Source organism: Balaenoptera ricei, chromosome 20, assembly GCF_028023285.1.
Source record: "Balaenoptera ricei isolate mBalRic1 chromosome 20, mBalRic1.hap2, whole genome shotgun sequence".
NCBI lineage: Eukaryota > Metazoa > Chordata > Mammalia > Artiodactyla > Balaenopteridae > Balaenoptera > Balaenoptera ricei.
The window spans coordinates 13,684,620-13,712,232 of record NC_082658.1 but is presented as its reverse complement, the minus strand read 5'-3'; the positions used below and the strand labels follow the sequence as shown (position 1 = coordinate 13,712,232).

The following is a 27,613-nucleotide window of genomic DNA, read 5'->3' as shown; positions in this document are numbered from 1 at the left end:
CCGCAAACTGTAGATGAGAAGTCTGTCATCAAAGACAGAACCGGACGTAGGGTGCACTAGCGAGCCCCGCGCCCCAGCTCCGCCCCCAGGGCTGTCCGTGGCGCTGCCTGCCTGGCGGCCAGCGCAGGGGGCCTCGTGGGGTCCTTCGCGCGGGCTGCCGACGCACTGCCTGAGCGGGTGCGCCGGCGGCTTCCGCTTCCGGTGTGGGTGACGAGTGGTGCCGAAGCAGGGAGACATCAAGGGACGCTCAGGCAGGGACCATGGCGGAAGGCGGCTCGGAGCGGGCAGATGGGCGCATCGTCAAGATGGAGGTGGACTACAGCGCCACGGTGGATCAGCGACTGCCGGAGTGCGAGAAGCTGGCCAAGGTGAGGGGAGGCCGGCTGGCTGTTGGCGGGCGCCAGGGGCTGAGTCACGGCGCCGAGCTTGCTTAGGCCTCAGGGGGCCTGCGGGCTGGAGCGCGCATCCCCCTGTTGCCTGCCCGGCCCGAGCTAGGCCTGCAGAAGTAGGAGATCCCAGGTCTTCCTGACCAGGGAGACCCCGCAGCCAGAGTACGCTAGTGCATACAGCTTCCCAGAACCTCCCCAGGACGGATGGTCAGTTCATTCCCTGAGGAGTTGGGGCTCCATTAGTACTTTTTACCTTTTCTTGGATACTGTTTCACGTTTACTTTAGTAGTTTCTCAGGGGTTAAGGCCGCTTCAGCATTCACGCTAGATCAGAGAGTTTAGTTCTGTTGCTCTTGTCGAATCAGTTTCTCTGGTTAAGTTGCGTACGCATCGTGGCGATGTGCTTGGCCTTTGGCCAGGGGAAGGGACAGGGACGAAGGTGATTAACACAGGAGCCCTGTCCCTAAGGGGTCCGTGTACACAACAAATTACGCAAGTTACGCGTGGTAGTGAGTGCCATACAAGTATGAAAGTCTTACTGGAACACAGAAGGAAGCCGTTCGTTCTTACTGGTCGGTTAAGGGAGGGTTTTACAGAGAAGCTGATGTTTGTATCAGTCCTTGAAGAATAAGATTGTGATGAGGAGGAGTCATCCCTGGAGCGGGAACTGCACAAGTAAAGACAAACAGGCACAGAAGTACAAAGTAACATAATTAATGGAGGTCGTTAACAGTAGTTTAGCCCAGCTGCATATCTCCCATGAAATAGAAATTTTACTTGATCCGAACATTTATCATGCAACATGGGATGCTGTGTGTCAGGCAACTTTGTGTATCATTTTACATGTAAAGGAACCAAGGCTTAGAGTTGTCTCTCCGTCCTAACAGTTAGTAATAGGTAGAACCAGGGATTTAAATCTAGGTTTGCCTGACTAGGGTTTGGATGGTTGTTGCATCACTTTCATCGGGGAATGTTGTTAAGGGTTGTGCTCAGGCCTCTTTAAATTCCTTGATCAATCCAGCCACAAACATGTATTGCTATTCATCTGGGATACATTCACTAATAGGGTTGTTTTTGTCTCTTAAGGAGCTTACTACCTAAGTACATTAAAACATAATAAATTCAGGGGCAGGAGGAGTGTCAAGTAATACTTCACATTTAATTCTCAGAAGGAACCCTTTTAATGCTTCCCTTTTTTCCAAAAAAGAATTTAGTGGGGCTTTACAAAAGACAAGGTTAGGGAAAGATGATGAAGTTGATACACTTGTATTTCTTAGGTTCAGTACCCTAAGTGGAGGGTAGCCATCAATTCATCTCTGAGCTTTTTAGCTGCTACTATAAAGAAACATCACCAGTTACATAAAAGAAACATCACCAGTTACATAGAGGTTGGAAAACTCAAACACCTCCAGTGCGGGGCAGATAAACAATCACTGACATTTATTGAGTGCTTTCTGCGGTGCCAGGCACTCATGTATTAACTTATTTGATCCTCACCTTAGCCCTGTGAGGTAGGTATTATTATCATTCTTATTTTACGATAGGAAAACAGTCTAAGAGAAGTTGCATCACATGCTCCAAAATCATACAGCTAGTAAAGTGGTGGAGCCAGGATGCAAACCGAGGCATACTGATTCTAGAGCTTCTGCTCTCACCGAGTGTCCTGCCTAGTGAGCAAAGTGTAATGAAACCTGAACTTCTGAGCACCTGCTCAAGGAAAGAGAGTAGGAACTCTGCACCTCAGGTTAATCTTTGCCAATTGCAAATGAAGGCCACGCTTTATGAACTCCTCTAATTTGAGGGAGAGACCAGGAATATGGATTTTTCTTTTTTTTTTTAAGGGAGCGCTATTTATTTATTTAGTCTGTGTTGGGTCTTCATTTCTGTGCGAGGGCTTTCTGTAGTTGCGGCGAGCGGGAGCCACTCTTCATCGCGGTGCGCGGGCCTCTCACTGTCGCGGCCTCTCGTTGCGGAGCACAAGCTCCAGATGCACAGGCTCAGTAGTTTTGACTCACGGGCCTAATTGCTCCGTGGCATGTGGGATCTTCCCAGACCAGGGCTCGAACCCGTGTCCCCTGCATTGGCAGGCAGACTCTCAACCGCTGCGCCACCAGGGAAGCCCCAGGAATATGGATTTTTATATGAATTGCCTTTATATTTAGAAACTGGACACTAATCTGTTCTAAAGCACTGTTTGAGCCAATACCATGTAGATCAAACAAAACATATGTACAGGTCAAAGTCAGCCCCAAACCACCTCTTTGGAATTAATAGATTGATAGTTTCCATAAGGAAGAAACTAATTGCTTTAAAGGAGTACAGTTGTTCCAAGAACTGAGACTAGGGTGAAAAAAAAATCTTCCCCTTACCAATTTCTTCTGATAGCCTGCTGTGTGCAAGACCCAGTCAGTGCTAGATTTTATGGGGGTATAAAGATCAGTGGACAGAGCTCTTGCTTTCAAATAGCTTATAGGCCAGGAAGAAAAACATATTTCGCTGCTACAGTTGTTCTAGCAGTCAATGTATGGCATTTATTTAGAACATCGCTGTTATGTTCAAGACCGTTGAGAAGATTTGCAAACTCAAATGCCAAATGATTTTTTAGGTGTCAAGTGGGTGATGGAAATGTTTCAAGCAGGGAATGTTGGGGCCTGTTAAACTATGTAAAATTAAAGCCATTTGGTTTTTCTTCTAAGCCACTGTGCCTGTCGAACAAAACAAGGTGTAGATATGGATTGTCCTTGTGGGAAGGTGGGGCAGGGGAAGAGGGCTGGGGCATGGGAAGGTAGAAGGTTTTTTTAATACAGACCCACAGTTTTCAACTTCTGGATTAGATAGTTGTCTTAGGGTTTTTTAGGGTATGTTTCCCTGTTTTGCTTTCTATCCCTCATTTTATATTATTTTCTAGCCATTCTGCCAATCATAAAAAAATACTTAAAGCATTGCATTTCTACTTTGGAATGCATGGAACACTTTAGCATACATTCTTTTGTTTTTTATTTTGAGCCCGTCAATAAAACTGAAGGAAGTTTTGTTATCTTCACTTTGCTTGTGGGAAAACTAAGGTTCAGGCAGCTTCAGTAGTTATCCAAGGTCTATAGAAGAATCAGATCAAGCTGAGGTCTCCTAGCAATAGGTATAGTGTTCTTTTTTGCTACATCCCATGGCTTCTTTAAGAGACTATCACTTCTGTGCTTACTTTCCTTAAGACATTTTTTATTTTTAATGTGAAAGACATTCGAAGATAAAAATTATGTGTATAGAGAATTAATAAGAATGTATCAGGTGAGAATACCACATATAGCAGAAGCCTTCAAAAGTCAGACCGAAGTCTAAACCCAGGTGGTATACTTGCCAAATCTAGGCCATTTGAATCTCCTACAATTGTGACCTAGTACAATTCTATCTATCTGTGTATCTATCTATTTCTTTCTTTATTTATGCATGCATGCATGCTGCTCCGGGTCTTAGTTGCAGCATGCTGGATCTTTTCATTGCAGCATGCGGACTTCTTAGTTGTGGCATGCAAGCGGGATCTAGTTCCCCTACCAGGGATCAAACCTGGGCCTCCCGCATTGGGAGCGCAGAGCCCTACCCACTGGACCACCAGGGAAGTCCCTGACCTATTACAATTCTGTTTCTGTGTCCTAACACTCACCTAGCAAATAACAACAGTGACTAATAATGTTAGCTATTATGATGATGGTAAAGTACATACTATGTTCCAGGCATAACTTCATAGGTATTGCCTTAATCCTAACGCCAACTCTATGAAGTAGGAACTGTAGATATTATTATGCTCTTATCACTGAAGAGAAAATTGAGGGTCAGAGAGGGTAAGTGTCTTTCTTAAACTAACACAGTGGTAGATCTGGAATTTAGACTCAAGCAGTCTGGCTGCAGAGCCTGTTTTTAACCATTGGATTCTACTGCCTCTGTGATTGGTATTTGAGGACCCTGTATCAGATTGGTGAGATAATAAAAGTGATACTAGTTCTAGATAATAGTTGTCATTTCACCCTTGCATTAAGGAGTTAAAAATTAATCTAATGAGGGCCTTTTCTGAACTGTAAAGATGTAGTATTTAACAGTTCTAATGCACAGAAGGTTCCCCTCCAACCCCTACCCCCACCGCCTGCTTTTGGATTACTGTGTATATTTGGCACATGGTTATTTAGGGACTACTTGCATTCTTAAATCGAATGTATCCTTCGTTTCTCCCTTCTCTCTTTTTTTTTTTTTTAATTTATTTTATTTATTTATCTTTGGCTGCGTTGGGTCTTCATTGCTGCACGCGGGCTCTCTCTAGTTGTGGCGAGCGGGGGCTACTCTTTGTTGCGGTGTGCGGGCTTCTCATTGTGGTGGCTTCTCTTGTTGCAGAGCACGGGCTCTAGGCGCGCGGGCTTCAGTAGTTGTGGTGCACGGGCTTAATTGCTCTGCGGCATGTGGGATTTTCCTGGACCAGGGCTCGAACCCGTGTTCCCTGCGTTGGCAGGAGGATTCTTAACCACTGCGCCACCAGGGAAGTCCCTCTCCCTCCTCTTAATGTCTTTTCATTTCAGTTGGTCACCTGCAACCTCTTCTCATGGTTAACACTAAAAATAAAGAGGAGGTGAAATGTAAAACAGTTTACTGATTGTTAGTAGCTTGGACAAAAGACCCCTTCAAGAAATAGGTCATTTAAAAGTATTGGATTGGCATTACATTTCAACTATTTGTGGTTAACTTTTTATGGACCTTTTCTTACTTGTTGAGGTTGTTTAAGAAATCATTAAAAGATTGGATCATTTAGGAGTTAAAGGACACAAACATACAGAATATACAGATACCCAACATGTATTGATGTTGAATAAACTCCTTAGTCATTTACCTCATTGACAAGGATTATTTTAATGAGAAAAAGGAGCCACAAAAGTCACACGTTCTAACAAGTTAGTTTTGATAGCTCTGACCACCTTGTTCCTCTGAGTTGAAAGGCAGCATTGAGGAGGTCGAATTTCAAGGAAGATATGTGAATAGATAGGAAAGGAACGAGGAAGGTGTTTAGCCATAAGCTTGAACATGGAAGATTGGGTGGAAAAGTGGGATGATTAGAGAATTGGGAGTTGTATTTAATGAAATTGATGGTAACGTTTCTCAGATAGCACTGAATTGTCAGCCATATAATTTGTCACATCCTACTTACTGTAACAGTAAGAATCAGGAATTGTAAGCCAAGATCAAGTGAATAGGTCAGGTCAGTGTCAATCCATTGAACACATACTGTGTACAGGTTGGTGTAAGGGAAACAATCAAACAATGTCCAGCCCTAAAGAACTTATAGACCACTTAGGAGGCAAGACATGCACATTAATAACTGTGGTACAAGGTATAAAGGGATGCTCCAGAATATCTACAAAAACACCCTTATATGCTTGGGCAGGTGCAGAGCACTGAGCTACAGTGGTGAACAGTATAGACATGACCCCTGCTCTTACAGAGTACATTCTAGTGAGATTAGAAAGACAGTGAACATTAAAATGGGAAAGAGTTTGGGGTTGTCGACTGAAAAAAATGCACAACCTAAATAAAAGTGGAGAATTATGTCTTATTTGGGGCATTACTGAGAACTATAGCCCAGGAAGGCAGCCACTCAGATAGCTCTGAGGGACTGTTCCAAAGAGGTGATGGAGGAGCCAGAATACATAGGAGTTTTGGCTGAAAAAAAACAAACATGTAGTTGAACATCAAAAGATTACTGCTAATCACAAAAACAGACATCTCAAGTTAATGATTTTAGTGTTTTTCTCTGTAGGGGAAGATGCAGGAGCCTGGGCTTATTGAAATCATTTCTTTGATATGCATTTTTACTATCTAGGGCCGGTATCCTGTTTTACGGCCGCAACATCCTTTGTTTACTGAAACAGCAGGTGACATTCTTTGCCCACAGGGTCATTGCAAAGCAGAATGTCAGTGGGCTGGAGTGTTAAAGGAGGTGCTGAGTGACTACTGACTTTAGAGAGCATTATCCAAGAATGCCTGTCTGAGAAGGTGACGGTGACGTTTAATGTTTTGTTGATACTGGTAGACCCCAGCTCTAGAGTGGTGTGTGATTCCTTCATTGTAGGGTGCAGTTCTTTAAAATCCATATTTCTGAATTAAAATACCATACAGTAAATTACATGCTGTTGATCACAATCATGTGACTAATAGTAATTACAAAAGTGACAAGAGGGGACCATCAGTAAACAGTATTTTGCATTTTAGCTATTTTTGCACTATATTTTGTTGCCAAGTAGTAACCATTTCCCTATGGAAATTACAGTTGACCTTTGAACAACACAGGTTTCGATTCTTTCCCCTTTGCATGGGAAACATTGTTAAAATGTTAGTAATTGTATGTTTTAGATTTAATTAAAATAAATTCAAACAATGCCTATACAGTACATTTTCTTTGCTGCCTAGAAAATTCATAGTTTAAAAGTTATCTTGGAAAATATGGGAATAGTATTTTGAAAAGTCTAAACATTATTTGTGCCCTTAATTCAAAAGCTGTTTAGTTTCTCTCATCAGTAAAAGAGTAGTACTCATGTACCATCTATGAATGTCATTAAAATAAAAATAAATTTCCTTTACGGTTAGAAAAGCAATTTATAAATGAAACCCTCCTCATCACTTCCAATTCATTCAGTGTTAGTAATATCAATATCTTAAATTAATGCAGTCTTTGTGCTGTGGGTTGGTTTTGTTTTTATCAAAATGTGTGGTTCCTAATATGATGGCTTATTTTAGTCCTGGTGTATTATCATCTAGATTTATATTATTTGAATTTTGTTATTCCCATTTCTTAATGTATGCCCCAGGGAGAATGTTTTGTTTTTACATATGAGATAGAGATTATTGTCAATTGATGACTTGGTATAGCATGCGTGGGTAATCTCAGGTAGGCTTTGTTTTCTTTAAGCACAATTATAATTTATTTCTAAAGTCATTGAAAAATTAAACCAGGGTTTCCTATCTTTTTACCACCAAATATCCTTTTTATTTCTCCTCAGAACTTCATGTTTTAAAATACTTTTGGTGAATTTATAAAGAAATCATCATTTTCCCATTTTTGTTCTTCAAAGACATGGGTGACAGCCAGTTAAGAGTCTCTTCAGAACAAGATAAACAGGTGTTACCACACTGAGGTGATGAATTAGAATCCAAAACAAAGACTTGATGTTTTTCTTGAGTGTTAAATCATTGTTGTTCTAGAGTCAGTTTCTCCTAGGCATTTTGAAATGTTAAAAATAGCTTGTGGGGGCTTCCCTGGTGGCGCAGTGGTTGAGAGTCTGCCTGCCAATGCAGGGGACACGGGTTCGAGCCCTGGTCTGGGAAGATCCCACGTGCCGCGGAGCAGCTAGGCCCGTGAGCCACCATTGCTGAGCCTGCGCGTCTGGAGCCTGTGCTCCGCAACAAGAGAGGCCGCGATAATGAGAGGCCCGCGCACCGCGATGAAGAGTGGCCCCCGCTTGCCACAACTAGAGAAAGCCCTCGCACAGAAACGAAGACCCAACACAGCCAAAAATAAATAAATAAATAAAAAATTAAAAAAAAATAGCTTGTGGTATTTGTTTTTCTCTTTCTGACTTCACTCTGTATGACAGACTCTAGGTCCATCCACCTCACTACAGATAACTCAATTTCATTTCTTTTTATGGCTGAGTAATATTCCATTGTATATATGTGCCACATCTTCTTTATCCATTCATCTGTTGATGGACACTTAGGTTGGTTCCATGTCCTGGCTATTGTAAATAGAGCTGCACTGAACATTGTGGGTACATGTCTCTTTTTGAATTATGGTTTTCTCAGGGTATATGCCCAGCAGTGGGTTAGGGCACTGACATATATACACTACTGAGTGTAAAATAGCTAATGGGAAGCAGCAGCACAGCACAGGGAGATCAGCTCAGTGCTTTGCGATGACCTAGAGGGGTGGGATAGGGAGGGTGGGAGGGAGGCTCAAGAGGGAGGGGATATGGGGATATATGTATGCATATGGCTGATTCACTTTGTTGTACAACAGAAACTAACACAGCCTTGTGAAGCAATTATACTCCAATAAAGATCTATTAAAAAAAAAAAAGTAGCTTGTGGGCCCCAAGTTGGGAACCACTGACTTCTGGAATCCTCTGGAGAAGCAGGCAGTATCATGAAAAGGAGAAAAAGACAACAGTAGTCTCTTTCCTCTAAAATAGGCTATTGATTTTGTCTTTCTGTGTCAGAAACATCTCATGTTAGACTAAGTTATTTGGTTTTGTGTTCTTGGTGTTTTCATTGTTCATTTACCTTTTGTTTTAGGAAGGAAGACTTCAAGAAGTCATTGAAACCCTTCTCTCTTTGGAAAAACAGACCCGAACTGTGAGTAGATTATATTGAAAACCTCAATTGCCATTAATTTCATTTGACACTGTTTCCATTAACTTTCAATATATTTTCATTCTTACAGGCTTCTGATATGGTGTCTACATCCCGTATCTTAGTTGCAGTAGTGAAGATGTGCTATGAGGCTAAAGAATGGGATTTACTTAATGAAAATATTATCCTTTTGTCAAAAAGACGGAGTCAGTTAAAACAAGTGAGTTCGTGATTGATCAAAAACAAATACATTCAAATTTAAATAAGGACTTGCAGAAAAAAACCTTTCTATGAATCTGTTTTAAATCTGTTAAATCAACATCACAACATTTAGAGAGTTTTTAAAAATTCTATCCATATTCTCATGACAACTGCTTTTATTTTTGTCTTCTAGTCTTTATATATTTGCATATTTTTACAAAATTGTTCTGAGAGTGTTGATGTAACTTTCTTCTATTTTCATGTCGCTCCTTCGTATTTATTATTTTAAATGGTTGTGTTATAATCTGTCAAGTCGATAATCCGTAATTTAAGCATGCCTTTATTAAACACTTAATATTTAACTTTTTTTTTTTTTTTTGGCTGCGTTGGGTCTTAGTTGCTGCGCGCGGGCTTTCTATAGTTGTGGTGAGCGGGGACTACTCTCTCTTATTTATTGATTGATTGATTGCTGCGTTGGGTCTTCGTTGCTGCACGCGGGCTTTCTAGTGCGGTGACTTCTCTTGTTGTGGAGCACGGGCTCTAGGCGCACGGGCTTCAGTAGTTGTGGCACGTGGGCTCAGTAGTTGTGGCTTGCGGGCTGTAGAGCACAGGCTCAGTAGTTGTGGTGCACGGGCTTAGTTGCTCCGCGGCATGTGGGATCTTCCCGGACCAGGGCTCGAACCCGTGTCCCCTGCATTGACAGGCAGATTCTCAATCACTGAGCCACCAGGGAAGCCCCTATTTAACTTATTTTTGAGGCCATTTTCAGACATCATTTTGTTTAAAATTTCAGACTACTCATTTTGTTTAAGGTTATATATGTTCTCTTTTGGTGTTTTTGTGAAGCTGGATTTTCTTTACTGCTTTCCTGTTCTGCTTGAGATATATTTAAATGATCCTCTATAGAAGTAGACTCCACTTTTTACATTTATATTTTATCTTTAAAATGCTGTTCCGAGTAGCTTATGGGTTTTTATCTTTTGCTTTCAAATGGTAAAGGTAATGACATTGTAAAACAAGGTAGTAGTGGAACCAAAAAATAGAAGTACACGGTTCTTGTCCAAAGCCCTTATTTTATTAATTAGTCTGCTGCGAGAGTGAGCTTGATATTAGAGTGGGTTAAATTATTTTTTGTAAAAAGCAAAGTTACTGTGATTGGTTTTTTTCCTTTTTCTTAGATAAGTTTACATGCATATAAAATTCACTGTTAAGAATTAACATAGATTTAATTGAGGCTCTCTAGTACATGTGAATGTGAAATTCATTTAAATATGCTTTTTGCTGCTCATTTCTGTGGTTTGAGAGACTAACATGGATAAGCCTTCATCTTCCTCTGATTTTCTAAGAGACTTGCTTTCTATGGGACAATTTTGAAAGGGCTACTTAATTAGAAATCTTGGGGTAACCTGGGTTAAAATAAACAAAAATAAGTGTTTTATATAGTATTAATATAAAGTTCAAAGCACATATCATAAAATACAGATTTAATTTCATAGAGTCATAAAATTTTAGAACTAGTAGAGAGACTGTTTACTCTGTTACTTTTCTGATAGAGAAACTGAATTTTATATGTAAGGCTCTTGGAATGTGAAGAAATGTGTAAGTAACCTATAGCTTAGTACAGAACATAAATCGCAAGTAATCATAGCAATCTTTAACATGTCCCAAGATTGATTTTTAAAATTTAAAAAAATTACTTGCATACATGGCAACATATAGTAAGTGACATTAGAATAGTAAAAATGCTAAGATGTATGAAAAGAGGAAGAGAAAGGTTTTAATTAGGTTTATTAGGGAAGGCTTCTTGGGGAAAGAGGAGTTGGAGTCAGTGTTACAGCCGGCAGTGACATCCCCAGAACTGGAACCAGAGCTGCTCTTTGTGCCTTAACATGTTATGTCTTCACAGCTGGAAAGTACTTAGGGACTCCAAATATCTCTTTCCTTTTCTCATAATTACTTTTTACCTCAAACTTTTCATTTTTGCTTTATCAGGGTTAGAAAGTAGTAATCTTCTTAAAATAACCTTTTCTAGATTGCTTAAGATTAACGTTTTCTAACTCACTGTCACTTCAGTGCAGAGGGTCAGCATCACGCCAACTGTGACTTCCCTAATGACTTCCCTACAGTTTTCTCAGGGACCAGCAGGATGTTCACTTATCATTAGGATATTGATTTGTTTCCTTTTCTTTTCCCCATCTGGTTTCTGTTAATGTATTTTTTGCACAGCTTTTGGAATGATCAAGTTGTATGCCCTTCTAGAAATCATTATTATAATTAGTTTTAGAGGGATCATCTGTTTTGTGAGAGACTGGGTGTTCCAGAGCTTTGCACTTACTGAAAGAGTTATATTTTACAAAAAAACCTTCGCCGTCTGGAACTCCTGGGAGTCTCTAAACAGCTAATTTTCAGATATTAAGTCTGATCTGAGCTATGTGAACATTAAATGTCTTTCAAGGAAATCTGTGCAAGATATACCATGGGATTTATTTTTAAAGCTTTACTGAGATATAATTGACAGCAAGATATTTTGTTTACTTTTCTGCTATCTTAAAATATGCTTAATGTAATTTAACATTTTCCTGATGACAGAGTCCTAATTATTATTATCAATGATTATGATATGCTGTTTGGAATCTAGATTAGGGGTTGGCAAACTATGGGCCAAGGACCAAATCCTACCTGCCACCTTTTTAAATAAAATTTTGGGGGGACAGAGCCACACCCATTTGTCACGTGTGGCATATCTGTGGAGTTACAAAGGCAGAGCTGGATAGTTGCCACAGGACTTCCCTGGTGGCGCAGTGGTTAAGAATCCACCTGCCAATGCAGGGGACACGGGTTCGAGCCCTGGTCCAGGAAGATCCCACATGCCACGGAGCAACTAAGTCCATGCGCCACAACTACTGAGCCTGCGCTCTAGAGCCCATGAGCCACAACTAGGGAAACCCGCGCACCTAGAGCCCATGCTCTGCAGCAAGAGAAGCCACCGCGATGAGAAGCCCGCGCACAACGAAGAGTAGCCCCCGCTCGCCGCAACTAGAGAAAGCCTGCATGCAGCAACGAAGACCCAGCGCAGACAAAAATATATAAATAAAATAATTTTATTTATAAAATAAAAAATGAAAATGAATAGTTGCCACAGAGGATCCTATGGCTCACAAAGTCTAAAATACTGTGTAAATATTTATAAACATATACAGAAAAGGTCAGCTGACCCCGACCTAGATCATAGACTGTTAGAGCTGGAAGAAATGTAGTACAGTCTGCTTGTACTACCTGTCAGGGAACTGTGGGCAAGAGATGATGTGCTTTTCAGTGTCGCATTTTATTGAGGTGGACGTGGCTGGCTGTGGCTCCTCCTCCCCGCCCAGATGGTGGAACTGTCTTACCTTCTGCTTCTGCCACTGACTCTTTTTTATGGCTTCACTGCTGTCACAGCCACTGTTAAACACTGCTTTTCTCTCCCCCCACCTTCCCCTGCCCTTAATCTGTTGCCACTTCTTCCATACTTTTCTTCTTGACTGTAAAAAAGCTAGCCAGCCAGCCTTCTAACAGACATTGCCAGACATGCCTCTTCCACCTTTCCTGTTGTGTAATCAGCTCACCCACCAGTTGTAGTGGAGAGGGGTAAGGTCTTTGCACCTGAGGTTTTCCTAACCTTTACTGCTTTGTCACTGAGTATTCAGTACTTCTTAGCTAAGGGTTGCAGGGGTGGGGCTAGGGGGTTGAGTTTTTTTTTTTTTTTAATCGGCAATTCAGTATCTAGAGTTGCTTGGGAAGACCAGATTTGACCACAGCACTTCCATCAATAAAATACTTCCTTTTCCTGTACGAGGAATGAATTTAACTTATGAATGGTTTTTATTATTTTAGGCTGTTGCAAAAATGGTTCAGCAGTGCTGTACTTACGTTGAGGAAATCACAGACCTTCCAATCAAACTTCGATTAATTGATACTCTACGAATGGTTACAGAAGGAAAGGTGAGTTTTCTATTAGCAGAACTCACAGTAGGTACTGTCTTACCTGTATTCAGAGATACTTATGTGTTTAAACAATTTATGTAAGTACATATGTATGTGTTTTTAAGATGGAATACACAGAATGTCATGTGTAATGTAATGTTTGGGATAGCTAAGGTTTCTTAGAGTGTTTACAGTGTGAGGTTAGCTTTCAGACTTTCACTGTCTTGCCAGAATCTATCTGTATTTCTTTCGATGCCTGTGCCCCATCCCCCACCCCCAATCTAGTGTTTCTCTAAAAAGGGCAAGTATGAAATGGTGGCTGTGGTAGATGCGTTTCTTTCTAGGTAGATTTTTGTGGTTTGAAGACAAAAACTTAGTTTATATATAACTTACTGCCTCTTTTGATAGTTTAGTTCATTAAACATTTATTGAGCACCTACCTGTGTTGTGCGAGGTCCAAAATGGGCAGGACGCTATTTTTAACCTCAAAAGAGATCAATCATGGAAATAGTTACTGTGCTGGTCATGACAGTAGCAAGGTGCCTGCTGTTCCCTGCAGCACAGAGGTAGGGGTTGACTGGCTGAGGACCCCAGGAAAGCCTCAGAGAGTTTATGGTGGCTCAGCTGGCTTTTTAAGAATGAGTAGAAATTCTACTGGGCCAGAGCATAGGGAGAAGGGCATTTAAGACATAGGGGAAATTATATGCAGAGATATCAGAGTGAGAAACACTTAGTACATTTAGGAAAGTGTAAGCAGTTTGTTATCGTTGGAGATTAAGGATTTGGGACTGGAGTGGGGAAAAGGGGTTACTGCAGAGCAAAGGCTAAATGGGTCAGCAAACCCAAGCATGAAAATTAGTTCCCTAGACTTTGTTAGGCTGTAGTTATATTTTTAATGTTTAATTTGTTGGAAATTATAAATCTACTAACATTACAAATGGCTGCAAAAAATGCTGGTAACTTTAACTTAGCAAGATCAGATGTTTTTAGAGAAAGTAGTAGCCTTGCATTTTAAAGAGAAATCAGAATGAGAGTATTGGTTGAATTATAGATAACAGACTGCATACGCTCTTTGCAAAGTGTTATTTTTCAAATAATCAGTTCTTTTAAAGGCACTTTCTGTGCCATTTATTTAGTTTTTGGTCCTGTTAGTTGTTAAGCACAGTGATTTCATACTTAGGTTCTCAAAGCAAAGCTGCAAAATATGGATAACGTTTTATAGAGATATTTTCTTTAAAATTATGTGATTGTGAAATGTAAAATGTCGCATAGTGCTGTTTGTACGTGGAGGGTAAAGTGCGTGACAGCTGCAAGAGAAATACCTTGTCTGAATAATAGTTCAGTTCTACCTTTTCAACTTTATCACGTTTCTGTAGGAATTTAGATAATATAAACCTCTCGTATTTTGTAGATTTACGTTGAAATTGAGCGTGCTCGGCTGACTAAAACATTAGCAACTATAAAAGAGCAGAACGGTGACGTCAAAGAGGCAGCCTCCATTTTACAAGAGTTACAGGTAAGGTGCTGCGTTTTAGAGTATGTAAAATTTTACATTCAGTCAGCAGTATTTTGGGGATTCCCTGGCGGTCCAGTGGTTAGGTCTTGGCTCTTTCACTGCCGAAGGCTCAGGTTCAGTCCCCGGTTGGGGAACTAAGATCCCACAAGCTGTGTGGCGCAGCAAAAAAAAAAAAAAAAACAGTCAGCAATATTTTCTTGTAATTGCTTCTTTTGGCACCTTATCACTTTCTTCTGAACCACCAAGATTAAGAGTGAGTACTATGGAGTGTGAGGTTATTTAAGTAGCTGGAAGTTGTGTAATTATGGTCCCAACCAAATTTAACTGCTAAAAAAGTTTTGAAGAAAAGTAGGATCAACAAATTAGTCTTAACTTTGTGCCCTTATTTGAACATTTTAATTCTCTTTAGAATTTAAATAAAACCAGTAATTCACGTTCATTTACTTATGCCTTAGGAATTTACTGTTCATCATTGGCTTCATTCTTAATGAATATTTGATTGGTGGTCAACTTCTAGGCTATATTGGTTTAACAAAGAAAAACTCCTTCATAGTTTGCTGTGTTTCAGGACAGTTTTTAAGAGAGGCCTTAAAATGAGATAGCAGAGTGCTAAGAAATCTGAGAAAAGCCATTTCTCCTATCAGAAAAATGTACATAAACTGTGCTCAAATTTTTTTTTTTAATAAATTTATTTATTTATTTATTTTTGGCTGCGTTGGGTCTTCATTGCTGCGCGGGCTTTCTCTAGTTGCGGCGAGCGGGGGCTACTCTTCGTTGTGCGGTGCTGGTTTCTCATTGCGGTGGCTTCTTTTGTTGCGGAGCACAGGCTCTAGGCGTGCAGGCTTCAGTAATTGTGGCTCACAGGCTCTAGAGCGCAGGCTCAGTAGTTGTGGCTTGTGGGCTTAGTTGCTCTGCGTCATGTGGGATCTTCCCGGACCAGGGCTCGAACCTGTGTCCCCTGCGTTGGCAGGCGGATTCGTTCTTTTTTTTTTTTTTTTTTTTTTTTAATAAATTTATTTATTTTTAAATTTTTGGCTGTGTTGGGTCTTCGTTTCTGTGCGAGGGCTTTCTCTAGTTGCGGCAAGCGGGGGCCACTCTTCATTGCGGTGCGCGGGCCTCTCACTATTGCGGCCTCTCGTTGTGGAGCACAGGCTCCAGACGCGCAGGCTCAGTAGTTGTGGCTCACGGGCCTAGTTGCTCCGCGGCATGTGGAATCTTCCCAAACCAGGGCTCGAACCCGTGTCCCCTGCATTGGCAGGTGATTCTCAACCACTGTGCCACTAGGGAAGCCCTATGCTCAAATTTTTGCTTATAATTTTAGTCCATCAAAGGCTCCCCGTTAAGTTAAATCGATTATTTTAACTTTTCAGTCATGTACCTTATCCATTTTAGATAAAGGAAAGGAAAAAAATAATACTGGAAGGAACTTGTATGGCATGCATTGTGTTTGTTGTCATTTTTTAAAACGTGTTCTCTATATACTTGATCTCATTTAATGTTCACATGCAACACTATTTTTATCCCCACTTTTCAGCCAAGGAAATTGTGACTCAAAGGAATTAAGTAACTTGTTGGATTACCACTAGTTCTGTTTGACTTCAGGCTCCCCACCCCGCCAAACACACACCTTTTTCTTTTTCTTTTCAATTAAAAGACTTTTTTTTAAGAGTATTTTTAGGTTCACAGCAAATTGAGTGGGAAATACAGAGATACCCCATATACCCACTGCTGCCACAACACACACAACCTCCCCTACTATCAGCATCCCGAACCAGCGTGGTGCATTAGTTACAGTCAGTGAGCCTGCATTGACACATTGTTATCACCCAAAGTACAGAGTTTTACATTAGGGTTCACTTGCGGTGTTGTACACTCTACGGATTTTGACAGACATATAGTGACGTGTCTCCAGCATTGTAGTATCATAAAGAGTAGTTTCACTGCTTGTGAAAACCCTTTGTGCTCTATCCCTTCCTCTCCCTAACCCTTGGCAACCACTGATGTTTTTATTCGCTCCATAGTTTTGCCTCCCAACTCTATTTGCCAACCAGGAGGACTATATGCCTCATGATTCAACATCCCCTGTGAAGTATTCTTGCCAAAAAAATTAATCTCAGGTATATAACGCCTCTAGGTTTAACTACCAGTTTTTAAGGTATACCAGGGACAGAGGAGGCTGTTAAAGGATACCACAGGGACGCAGTCTGCAAACTTCAGACTCTAGAAAACTGTAGGGTGATTGGCTTGATTTCTGCAATGAATAAATGGCAAGGAAGAAAGAGACGTAAGAAACATATCTACAAATTGCAAAGTATGAGCCTTATTTGGATTCTGAGTTGATTAAAAAAATAAATGAGACTATTGAGGAGTGACTAGATATTTAGTGATATAAAGAACTTTTAGGTATGATATTTTTTTCAGTTTATCTTGTAGAGATACATATTGAAATATTTATTTATAATATCTTGTCTGAGATTTGCTTCAAAGTAATTGACACATGGAGAGTGAGTGAACATGTCAAAATGAAACACTGATGGTTCACTGTGTGTGTTTCTATTTTCCTTAAGAAATTACAAAGGAGAATTAGTGTACGTAGAGTGCTTAACGCAGTGCCTGGCACACAATATGTTGAATAACTATTAAAAAAAATTACGAAGGACAAGACAGTGAAATAAAAACATTTTCAGATCAAATTGTAGTAATAATAGCCTTACTTCATTCTACTTTGTAAAAGTGTCATTCTAGATGTTATATATCATTTATAATATATGTATGCCAAATATTATATTAGAAACTTTTTCATAGTATTTGATATAATTGATTCTCTATTATATTTGTGGGTATCTACTGTAACTCTACATTCTGCATCCATAAAGGGTCATATCAGCCTTGTCATCTGAATTTTAAAAAGACCTGTGCCTCTTTTTTGTATAATGGTTTCAACTATTACATAGTTAGCTTGCAACTGATATCTTTTTTCATTTTTAGAATTGTCATTTCCTTATTAGCCATTAGGAAAATGCAAATTAAAACCATGATGAGATACTACTACATGCCTCTTAGAATACCTAAAATTTTTTTTTAAATACTGACACTACCAAGAGCTGGCAGGGATGCAAAGCAGCTGGAACTCTCATAGATTGCTGAGCGGCGTGCAAAATGGTGCAGCCGCCCTGGAAGACAGGGTGGCGGTTTCTTATAAAGTTAAACATACGCTTGCTGTATAACCCAGCAATCCCATCCCTAGGTACCCAAGAGAAAGGAAAATTTATGTTCACACAAAACTTGTCCGCTAATGTTCAGAGTAGCTTTATTTGTGATAGGCAAAAGATTGAATCAACCCAGTTGTTCTTCAGCAGGTGAATGGATAAATTGGGGTTCATCCATGCATGGAATACTACTTAGCCGTAAAAAGGAACGAACTGTTTGATTTATACAACAACTTGATTGAATCTTATTATTCAAAGCATTATGCTGAGTAAACACAGTCTCAGAAGGTTGCATATTATATTCGACATTCTTGAAAAGACAATTCTGGGGGACTTCCCTGGTGGTCCAGTGGTTAAGAATCCACCTTCCAGTGCAGGGGTTGCGGGTTCGATCCCTGGTCGGGGAACTAAGATCCCACATGCTGTGGGGCAACTAAGCCTGCGTGCTGCAACTACAGAGCCCACACGCTCTGGAGCCTGTGCGTCTCAACCAGAGAGAAGCCCGCGTGCTGCAACAGAAGGTCCAGCGTGCTGCAACTAAGACCCTATGCAGCCAAAAATGAATGAATGAATAAATAAATAAATAATAAAGAAAACACAGTTCTGTGGTATTGGAGGACAGATCATTGGTTTTCAGGGGTTATGAGTGTGACTGTAAAGGGGGCATGTGAGGGAGATATGCGGGTGATGGAACTGTTCTGTGTCTTGATTGTGATGGTGGTTGCAGAAATCTGTGCATGTGTTAAAATTCATAGAACTTTACACCAAAAGAAAAAAATCCATTTTACTGTATAATAATTTTTTTAAATTGTAATTTCCTGGAGGAAACTAGCTTCTTATATCACCATCAACACTCTCTCAATATGCGTGAAGGTTTATATTATCAAGTGTGAATTTTTAATGTCTATTTAATTTTGTTGCAATTTAAAAACATTACTAAAAATTATAATCTTATTTGGGGGCTTACTCTGCTAGGTGGAAACGTATGGGTCAATGGAAAAGAAAGAGCGAGTGGAGTTTATTTTGGAGCAAATGCGGCTCTGCCTAGCTGTGAAGGATTACATTCGCACACAAATCATCAGCAAGAAAATTAACACCAAATTTTTTCAGGAAGAAAATACAGAGGTAAGCCTATCTCTTACTATAAGTTTACTTTGAAAATGTTGGGAGGAAACCCCGTAAACCCCAATTTGTTTTGTCAATTTTTTTCAGAAATTAAAGTTGAAATACTATAACTTAATGATTCAGCTGGATCAACATGAAGGATCTTATTTGTCTATTTGTAAGCACTACAGAGCAATCTATGATACTCCCTGTATACAGGCAGAAAGTGAAAAGTGGCAACAGGTAAGAATGTAGTCTTAAACTTGACATTGATACTTATTAGGAAGAATTTGCATTTTTTGAAATAATTTTAACTTCAGTAATTACATGCAGTTGTGTGGTACTGCTTTCTGTTCAGTCTGTTGATAGTTCACTTTATCCTTACTGATTCAGATGAATTATTTATGGCCTTTGAAGAAATGTAGGCTTACTATTTAAGACATGTACAGCAGGTTACCTTCTAACAAAGGTCACAGATAAAGACCTAGCATTACTTTGGAAAATTATTTTGCAAAGTTTGTGAATAGATTATATGTGGATGCCACATTTTTGCTGCCAACTTGTTATAAGAACCTTTTTTTATACATTTATTTTAAAAAAATGCTTGGGGGAGGGATAAATTAGGAGTATGGGATTAACAGATACATACCACTATGTATTATATAAAATAAACAGCAAGGATTTACCCTATAGCACAGGGAACTATATTCAATATCTTGTAATAACCTGTAATGGAAAGGAATCTGAAAAAGAATATATATACATATATATGTATATATAAAACTGAGTCACTTTGCTGTACACCTGAAGCTAACACTAAGTAAATCAACTATACGTCAATTTAAAAAAAAAGCCAACCCGGGTAGTAATTCAAATTAGCAAAGATTCGGGAATTCCCTGGTGATCCAGTGGTTAGGACTTTGTGCTTTCACTGCCGAGGGTGCAGGTTCGACCCCTGGTCGGGGAACTAAGATTTCCACAAGCCGTGCAGCGCAGCCAGAAAGGAAAAAAAAATTAGCAAAGATTCGCTGCATTTGTTTTATAATAGTTTTACGAAAAGTAAACATTAAAGAAAAGCACTATGAAGAGCAATCTGATAAGGTTTTTCCCTAAGACTTTTGAATACAGTATTAAAAATGAGTATATACAATTATTCCATGAATTTTCACTTTCTGCCAAAGTTTCCATTTTGTTTCTAGTCTTGTATGTAAACTGTTGCATTGTACAACCTTTTTAGGCCCTGAAAAGTGTTGTCCTTTATGTTATCTTGGCTCCTTTTGACAATGAACAGTCAGATTTGGTTCACCGAATAAGTGGTGACAAGAAGTTAGAAGAAATTCCTAAATACAAGTAAGTACTTTTATAATTAGTATAGTATGTCTCAGTAGAAGCACCGTTTTGAAAGAAAATTGGTTAACCTAAGTGTATACTTCTTAATTGGTTGCTGATAGATTGTATTAGAGAATAAAACTAGAGAAAATAAAGTGTTTTTTTAGGACTACATTTGAAATTAATGCAGTGAGATTATAACACACTCCATTCTAAGCCACTTATCAAGTAGAAGTCTTATTTCAAGCTCACTTTTGTTTAATTAATCATTTGATAAATTTTATCATTTGTAAATGTTTGGGGCTTTGTGATTTTCAGAGGTAGATGCTTCTGAAAATCCATTATATAAAACGTGGGCTTCCCTGGTTGCACAGTGGTTAAGAATCCATCTGCCAGTGCAGGGGACACGGGTTCGAGCCCTGGTCCGGGAAGATCCCACGTGACGCAGAGCAACTAAGCCCATGCGCCACAACTACTGAGCCTGCGCTCTAGAGCCCGCGAGCCACAACGCCTGAGCCCGCGTGTCACAACTACTGAAGCCCACGCGCCTAAAGCCTGTGCTCCACAACAAGAGAAGCCACCGCAGTGAGAAGCCCGCGCACCGCAACAAAGAGTAGCCCCCGCTCGCCACAAGTAGAGAAAGCCCGCGCGCAGCAACGAAGACCCAATGCAGCCAAAAATAAATAAATAAATAAAAAGCAAGTAAATAAAACAGACATAGGCTTTATCATAAGCACATTGTGCTTTTTTTTTTAAGCTGTTTTTCTTTTATCTGTTTCATTAGTAAGTTTACAGTCAGTTAGTCCAGAGATTGGCAAATACAGTAGAGGAGAGAGCAGAATGGTAAGTAGGGGAATGTGCTTTTCACAATTACTGTGGAAAAAATGATAGTAAAGTTGGTAAAATAAGTAATAACTTGTATCTTGTTCTACAGACAAAACTTTGTAAAAATCCTCTTTGTTGATATTTTAAAATTTGCTATTATATTAGATGCAACTTAATTTTTACAGATTTGGAATATATTAAGTTTTATTTAATTTACAGGGATCTTTTAAAGCTTTTTACCACAATGGAGTTGATGCGTTGGTCCACACTTGTTGAAGACTATGGAATGGAATTAAGAAAAGGTTCTCTGGAGAGTCCTGCAACTGATGTTTTTGGTTATACAGAGGAAGGTGAAAAAAGGTGGAAAGACTTGAAAAACAGAGTTGTTGAACATGTAAGGATCTGGCATGATGGAGATGACAATTTAGAAGTAAACTCTGGCAAATTTGAGCATAAACTTTTATTCCTCAAATGTTTCTTTTGGATGTTATGTCTTTAATTCTTCACTTTAGGATTTTTTTTTCTGTGCCCAATGTAGTAGTGATGTAAATTTGTTGTTCAGATGTTTATTGTCTTATTTCCCAAAGCACATCAGAATTTATCTTACCCCTCTTGTCTTTTTTTCCCCCACCTCTTTTTAGCTTTTCAGAAAAGATAACTGTGTTAGCATGCTGCATTTTGAGAGGACCTCTCAGGAATCCAAAGTTTTATAGCATATAAATCAGAAGGAATTTCTTAAGAATGTGAGGGATGGATGGGGGTAGAGGGAGTGTTTTCTTTCTGGTACTCGCTGGGTAGTTTTGGAAATGGGTAACATGTCTTAAACCTGACCTTTGATCTTCTTGGTGTCACTACAAATTGAATTATGTCAACATTCATTCATTAACAAACATTTATTGTGAGCCTTCTATATGCCACACACTGTACAAAGTGCTGGGACACGTGGGAGAATAAGACATGGTCCCTACCTTCAAAATGCTTAAAAATAAATCACAGTGGAAGATACATTTATAAATTATGTATTATGGTACAAGTATACATGTACTAGAGGGGAGCATAAGGAGAGAGTTGATCGGTTCCACCAGGAAGAATGGTCAGGCCGGATACATAGGAATCGACGTGGGAGGTAAGATTTGTGAGAAGAGTATGTAGTCAGCAGGCAGACAAGGGAGGGCAGTCCCCGTAGGCAGATGGGATGGTCTGTGCTGGGGCATGGAGGCTGGGGCATGGAGACAGGGGAACTTGGGGACCTCCAAGGAAAGGGCTCAGTGAGAAAGGAAGTTGGAGGTACGGAAAAGGTCTGGGTCGAAACGAAGCTGAGAGGATAATGACCAGGCTTGTGTTTTATAAAGAGTCCTCTGGGAGTAAGTGCGAGGAGTGGATTTGGAGAGAGAGAAGACTGGAGATGAGACTAGCTAAGTGGCTTTATGGGCTTGAATTAAGGCAGTAGCCAAGGTATTGAGGAAGAGTGGGCCGAATGGAATTAACTATTTTAAAGAAGAAAAGTAATAGAATTTGGTCATTGGTTAAATTTAAAGGATGAAGGAAAAGCGGGAAGTCTTGAGTGATTCTCATGCTTTCTGAGAGGTTGGTGTTGCCATCAGCCCTGATTAGAGATGGGAGGAGGTGCAGCTTCTTCAAAGATAAGCTCATTTTTCTCCCCACCATCCCCCTTTTTCCTTGTGAGTGCTGCTGCTTTGTTAGTAACATTAACATTAAGAATAACAAAGGAGCGTCTCTCTAACTTTAGCACCACTTCCAGTGAAAATTAAGAGTTTAATTTTGAGTTATCTTTACATAGTTATAATGATGATAAGGTAGCGTTTTGAGATGATTTTGATCTTTTTAAAATTTTAGCCTTTTAAACATTTGTGTCGTAATTAGAAAAACTTAACTTTAGATTCTTGCATTTAGCAAAAATATTTTAGTACGGTTACAACTTTTAACAACTAATTTAGTTAAGCCTATATTTTGACTATATATATTTTAGAAGAGTTGTAGAGTGTACTCAGAATAACTAAAAATAACCACAGAAGCCAAAATATCTAAATATTTAGTTTCGTTATTGACATTTAGAACCAGCTTCATCCCAGTGGTGGACTATAGCAAAATAAAAGCTCTGAGTATTGACATTTTAACTAAACCTATTTGGATATGAAAACAAATGGGCTTTTGGCCTTACTGACGGCTGTGTCCTCCGTGCCTTCTATTCTCTCCTCAGAATATTAGAATAATGGCCAAGTATTACACAAGGATAACAATGAAGAGGATGGCACAACTTCTGGATCTATCTGTTGATGTAAGTAGTAAACGTTGTTTGTAACCATTCATTTTGAAAATCAATTGACTTGTAAAAATTGAGCAAGAAAATCAATTTTGTTTTATTACTTAAGTTTAGGTGATAGAAAGTTTCCCCAAGCTATCTTGAATACCACAGAGTAGCCTAAATATCAAGTTTATAGCTACATTAATATTATTTATACTAGTTCAAATCTTCACTTAAATATGGTAGTTTTACAGTGCTTAATTTGAAGGTAAAGTATATATTTCTATAATAAATATGTCTAGGTTCCCAAAAGTGAACTGTAGAAATAAAACATATGAGGGAGACTTCATTGCAGTTCACCTGAAAAGGACCCAGGACATGTTAGAGGAATATCATCTTCAGGTCTGGGTTTCATGTTGGTAAAATGTACAATAACAAAGAGATAGACGTTAAGCAAAGTGTATAGTTATGGTCTGAAAAGCCATTTCTGTCACCAGAAGGAGTCTGACAGTTTAGCTGAAAAGAGAGAATCGTGGAATGTTGGGGTTAGAGGGCTTGATCGTCAGTTAGTTCATTAGCTCTTCTCGTTTCTGGCCGAGGGTGCCGGGGTCCTTAGAAGTAAAGTACCTTCTCTTTGGCTACAGAGTTGGCAAGTGGCAGAGCATATATTCTAACCCAGCATTTCTGGAAACAAACTAACTGTATAATACTGCCTTTTAGGGGGAAACGTAGAAGGTAGACCAAGTTGCTGTTGGCAACAGGCTCTTGGGCAGTACCCACAGCATTAAGTTTGCAGGGAGGTTCAAACTGAACGCTGACTTTGAATGTACTCATTCTAATCATTCCCTAGACGCTTAGTAAAATAAGTACATCATTGCAGGAAATCAACAGTTTCTAACTATTATTGAAATTTAGCATATTCTTCAGTGAAGAGTTTAGAAAATGCTTTCCTTAAATTTTGTTTATTGATAATTAAAATTATCTTGTCTTAATCCAATTTGTCTCTCTCTTGCAGGAGTCAGAGGCTTTTCTCTCGAATCTAGTAGTTAACAAGACCATCTTTGCTAAAGTAGACAGGTTGGCAGGAATTATCAACTTCCAGAGACCCAAGGATCCAAATAATTTATTAAATGACTGGTCTCAGAAACTGAACTCACTGATGTCTCTAGTTAACAAAACCACACACCTCATAGCCAAAGAGGAGATGATACATAATCTACAATAAGCGTCTCCATGCCCTTAATGCTTTTAGAAAAGAGTTAAAATTGGAAGTCATTAAAAAAGAAAAAGACTTTTATGGTGTATATGTTGGGTTTTTTTCTATTCTCAGCTCTTTTGTCTAAAGTTTAAAAGCTAGTGAATATGTTTGAGGCCCCTTTTGATCTTCAGTTCCTCGATTTCATTGTTAACTTTGCATTTGCAGTTGGTGCGAAAATATATAATACATTTCTATTGTGAGTACTCAAAAAATTGTCATAACTTACCTAAATACATTATTCTATCGTTGGAAACCTTTTTAGCTACTATTTGTTTTCATTCAGCTAATAACCATAACTATAATAATAAAAGCAGTATATGCACGTTTACCTTCCATGGTTACCTGTGTTTCTAAACATTTTGTGGGATAGTGATTTAAGTGTTTTTTAAATAAAATTAATTTTGTTGTAAAGCTATTGATTATTTAGTAGAATTTTAAAAGCAACATAGAACCTATAAGAACATTTGGGATAAAGTTGTGATTTGTGAAGAATTTGTATTTTAGTATTGTGGCAGAAAGTCTCTAGATTGAGTGTGTACAGAGCTATCTGGTAGGCTGTAGACTTTTTTTTTTTTTTTTTTTTTTGAGTCAAGCTAGTTTCAATCACAGTAGCTTATTTTTACCCCCTTTCCCTGACTTGACCAGTTGTTGAACTAATTGTGTTGACAGAGGTTAATACACAAGGTCATTTTTATAACTCCTTTGTGGCTTTAACTTCCATGTGTAATTACATCATTAATGCTCCAAATTCATTCTCTCCTATAGGAACTTTTGTTCCATTATATGCATGCTAGATAACAACCTAAAATGCATTAAAAATCACCAAAAAGACTTCAGGCCACCCTCTTGGCAAATGGTATAGTGTTGACACTTTTTTTTAACAGAACTAAACAAAAGTAGTTTTACTGTTAAAAGAAACATCTGAGATCACTTACTATGAGCAAATTTTAGAAGTTTTAAAATTTGATTTCAGAGAAAATGGAAAAAGGAAACAACGTTAGGTTATTTAAAATATGTTTAAATGAAGAAAGTATAAGGTCTTTTTTTAAAAACACAAATAGAGAGGGAAAGGCATTCTGGAAACAACAGTTTTCACAATTCATTTTCCATTTAATGATCACTAAATCGTCCTATTTCGTGATCCCAGGGCTGGGGACAGTTGTAGAACCTCTATTGTGAATAATAACATATATTAATCTAATTTTATTCTTTGGAAATTTAATGTATTGGTCACATTAATAACAATATCTGCTATCACTTATCTTTAAAAACTAACGAAAAATATGGCAAGGTAAGAAACATCAGAAGTTTACATTAGCAGTAAGAATATAGTTTTCAATTTTCTTTTGAATGAAAAGGATGGAAAATAAAATCATTTTGCATTGTTAATTTGTAAATTGAGTTGGAACTAATTTGAATCTAGCTTCTCGTTAACTTCATCTTTCTAGGGACTCATTCCCCTCGTACTTGCCAAACCTAGACTGTTTGGCCAAATATGTTGCTGTAAAGATCTCAAATGCTCCTCTTCTTTGTATTTTATTTTAACATGCTCACCCTCAAACTAAGCTTTTTGTGTGTTCTGATTTGGTGCCATTTGTAACTGTGTCCCAGTGACCAAATCCCACTTGACTTGATTAAATGCTCATCCATTGTTTTTTCTGTCCAAGCAAACTTAAAGAGTTATTACCAATTTCTCGTGTTACAAAGAAGAATCCATTAGCTTAAGGCAGTAAAATATTTGAGATGTTCTGAACCTAAAATCCTGGCTCGCATTTCTGACCTAAAGCTGGCATGCATGAAAAGGTTAGAACCACTTTGTTTTAATATGGAGAAGAGAATACTTGACTCATTGTTTTCATTAGGTTACTAACCAGCAGGAAAGGTGATGAGCCACTGTTTTTTTGTTTGTTTTTAATGAAACACCTTTTACCCTTTCATTTCTATATAATTTATGTTTTTATTTTAGAGTTCAATCATTATTTCTGTAATTATCAGTTTCCATATGCTTTTTGTTGAATCATTGAAAAACATCTCTAAAATTCATACTGTTCCATTCTATCTCTTGTAAGTGTTAAATGTATGATAAAAGAACATATTTTAAATTGTTTCCAGCTTCTGGATATAGCTGCAATAAAAGCACTAATTTGTGGATATTTAAGAAAACCTGGAGAATAAACTCATACTTTAAAAGATCACTTATTTTTTCAGTTCTTTTACTGTTTATAACAAAAAGCCACAGATGCTTTTCATTTTTCTTTCTAAGTCATGTTACCTCTCTAATCCTGTTTTTAAGCAGTGAGAAAACATTTTGTACATTGCAACAGGTTGGCTTTTTCCCCTGGATTCTTTCTGATTTGGGGTTGGTGACAGGCTCTGCCTTATTGTGCTTTGACCAATGGTTCTCTCACTTAGCACACATGCGAATCACCTGCAGGGCTTGTTCCAACACGGATTACTGGCCCCACCCCCAGAGTTTCTGATCCAATAATTTTAATTTCTAACAAGTTCTCAGGTGATACGGATGCTGCTGATCTATGCACTGCACTTTGAGAACCACTCCTTGACGATACTTGCAGTAAATGCAGGAAAAGAACCATGTTAAGTTTGTAAAAGATATTTTTGTGAGAGAAAAATACTGAGTGAACATGAATATCAGTAAAGTTAGGATTGTGCTACAGGGTGATGCCTACCCATTTTCATTTGTTTTTGAGTCTAGCGATTGGAAAGTCTAGTTTTATCCCACCCCCTGAGATGTAATGTTCTCACTTTTTGAGTGGATATAAAACAATGTCCCTAACTTGGAGCTTAATATTTCCTATGTTGAAAGAATTGAATGACATCTCTTTGAAGATTGCAAAGTTTCATCATCTTGCTATTTTCTCTATATAAGATTGGGAACCATGTTTATCTTTGTATCCATCACTTTGTTACATAATAGAAACCGAAACACTTGTTGAGTTAAATTGTTTTAACCAATTAATCTTTTTTAACCCTTCACTAGCTTATCACTGGAATTTTGATCCTCAGCTTCCAACTTCTAATTACCCTGTAAGTGTGCAATTCAATGGTATTAATTACATGCACAGTATTGTACAGCCATCACCACTATTTCCAAAACTTCGTTATCCCAAACAGAAGCTCTGTAACCATTAGCAGTAGTTCCCCACCTGCC

General features: G+C 38.7%; 1 protein-coding gene across 1 annotated transcript; it reads left to right on the top strand.

The window, feature by feature from the left end:
* Positions 1-187: 187 nt before the first annotated feature.
* Positions 188-25,838, top strand: PSMD12 (proteasome 26S subunit, non-ATPase 12). The gene is made up of 11 exons (XM_059906894.1): positions 188-368; positions 8,714-8,773; positions 8,862-8,990; positions 12,845-12,952; positions 14,346-14,450; positions 18,635-18,784; positions 18,872-19,006; positions 20,001-20,113; positions 21,137-21,311; positions 23,139-23,216; positions 24,199-25,838. Exons 1-11 carry the CDS (start codon positions 261-263, stop codon positions 24,406-24,408), a joined length of 1,371 nt encoding a protein of 456 aa, XP_059762877.1. The 5' UTR covers positions 188-260; the 3' UTR covers positions 24,409-25,838.
* Positions 25,839-27,613: the final 1,775 nt, after the last annotated feature.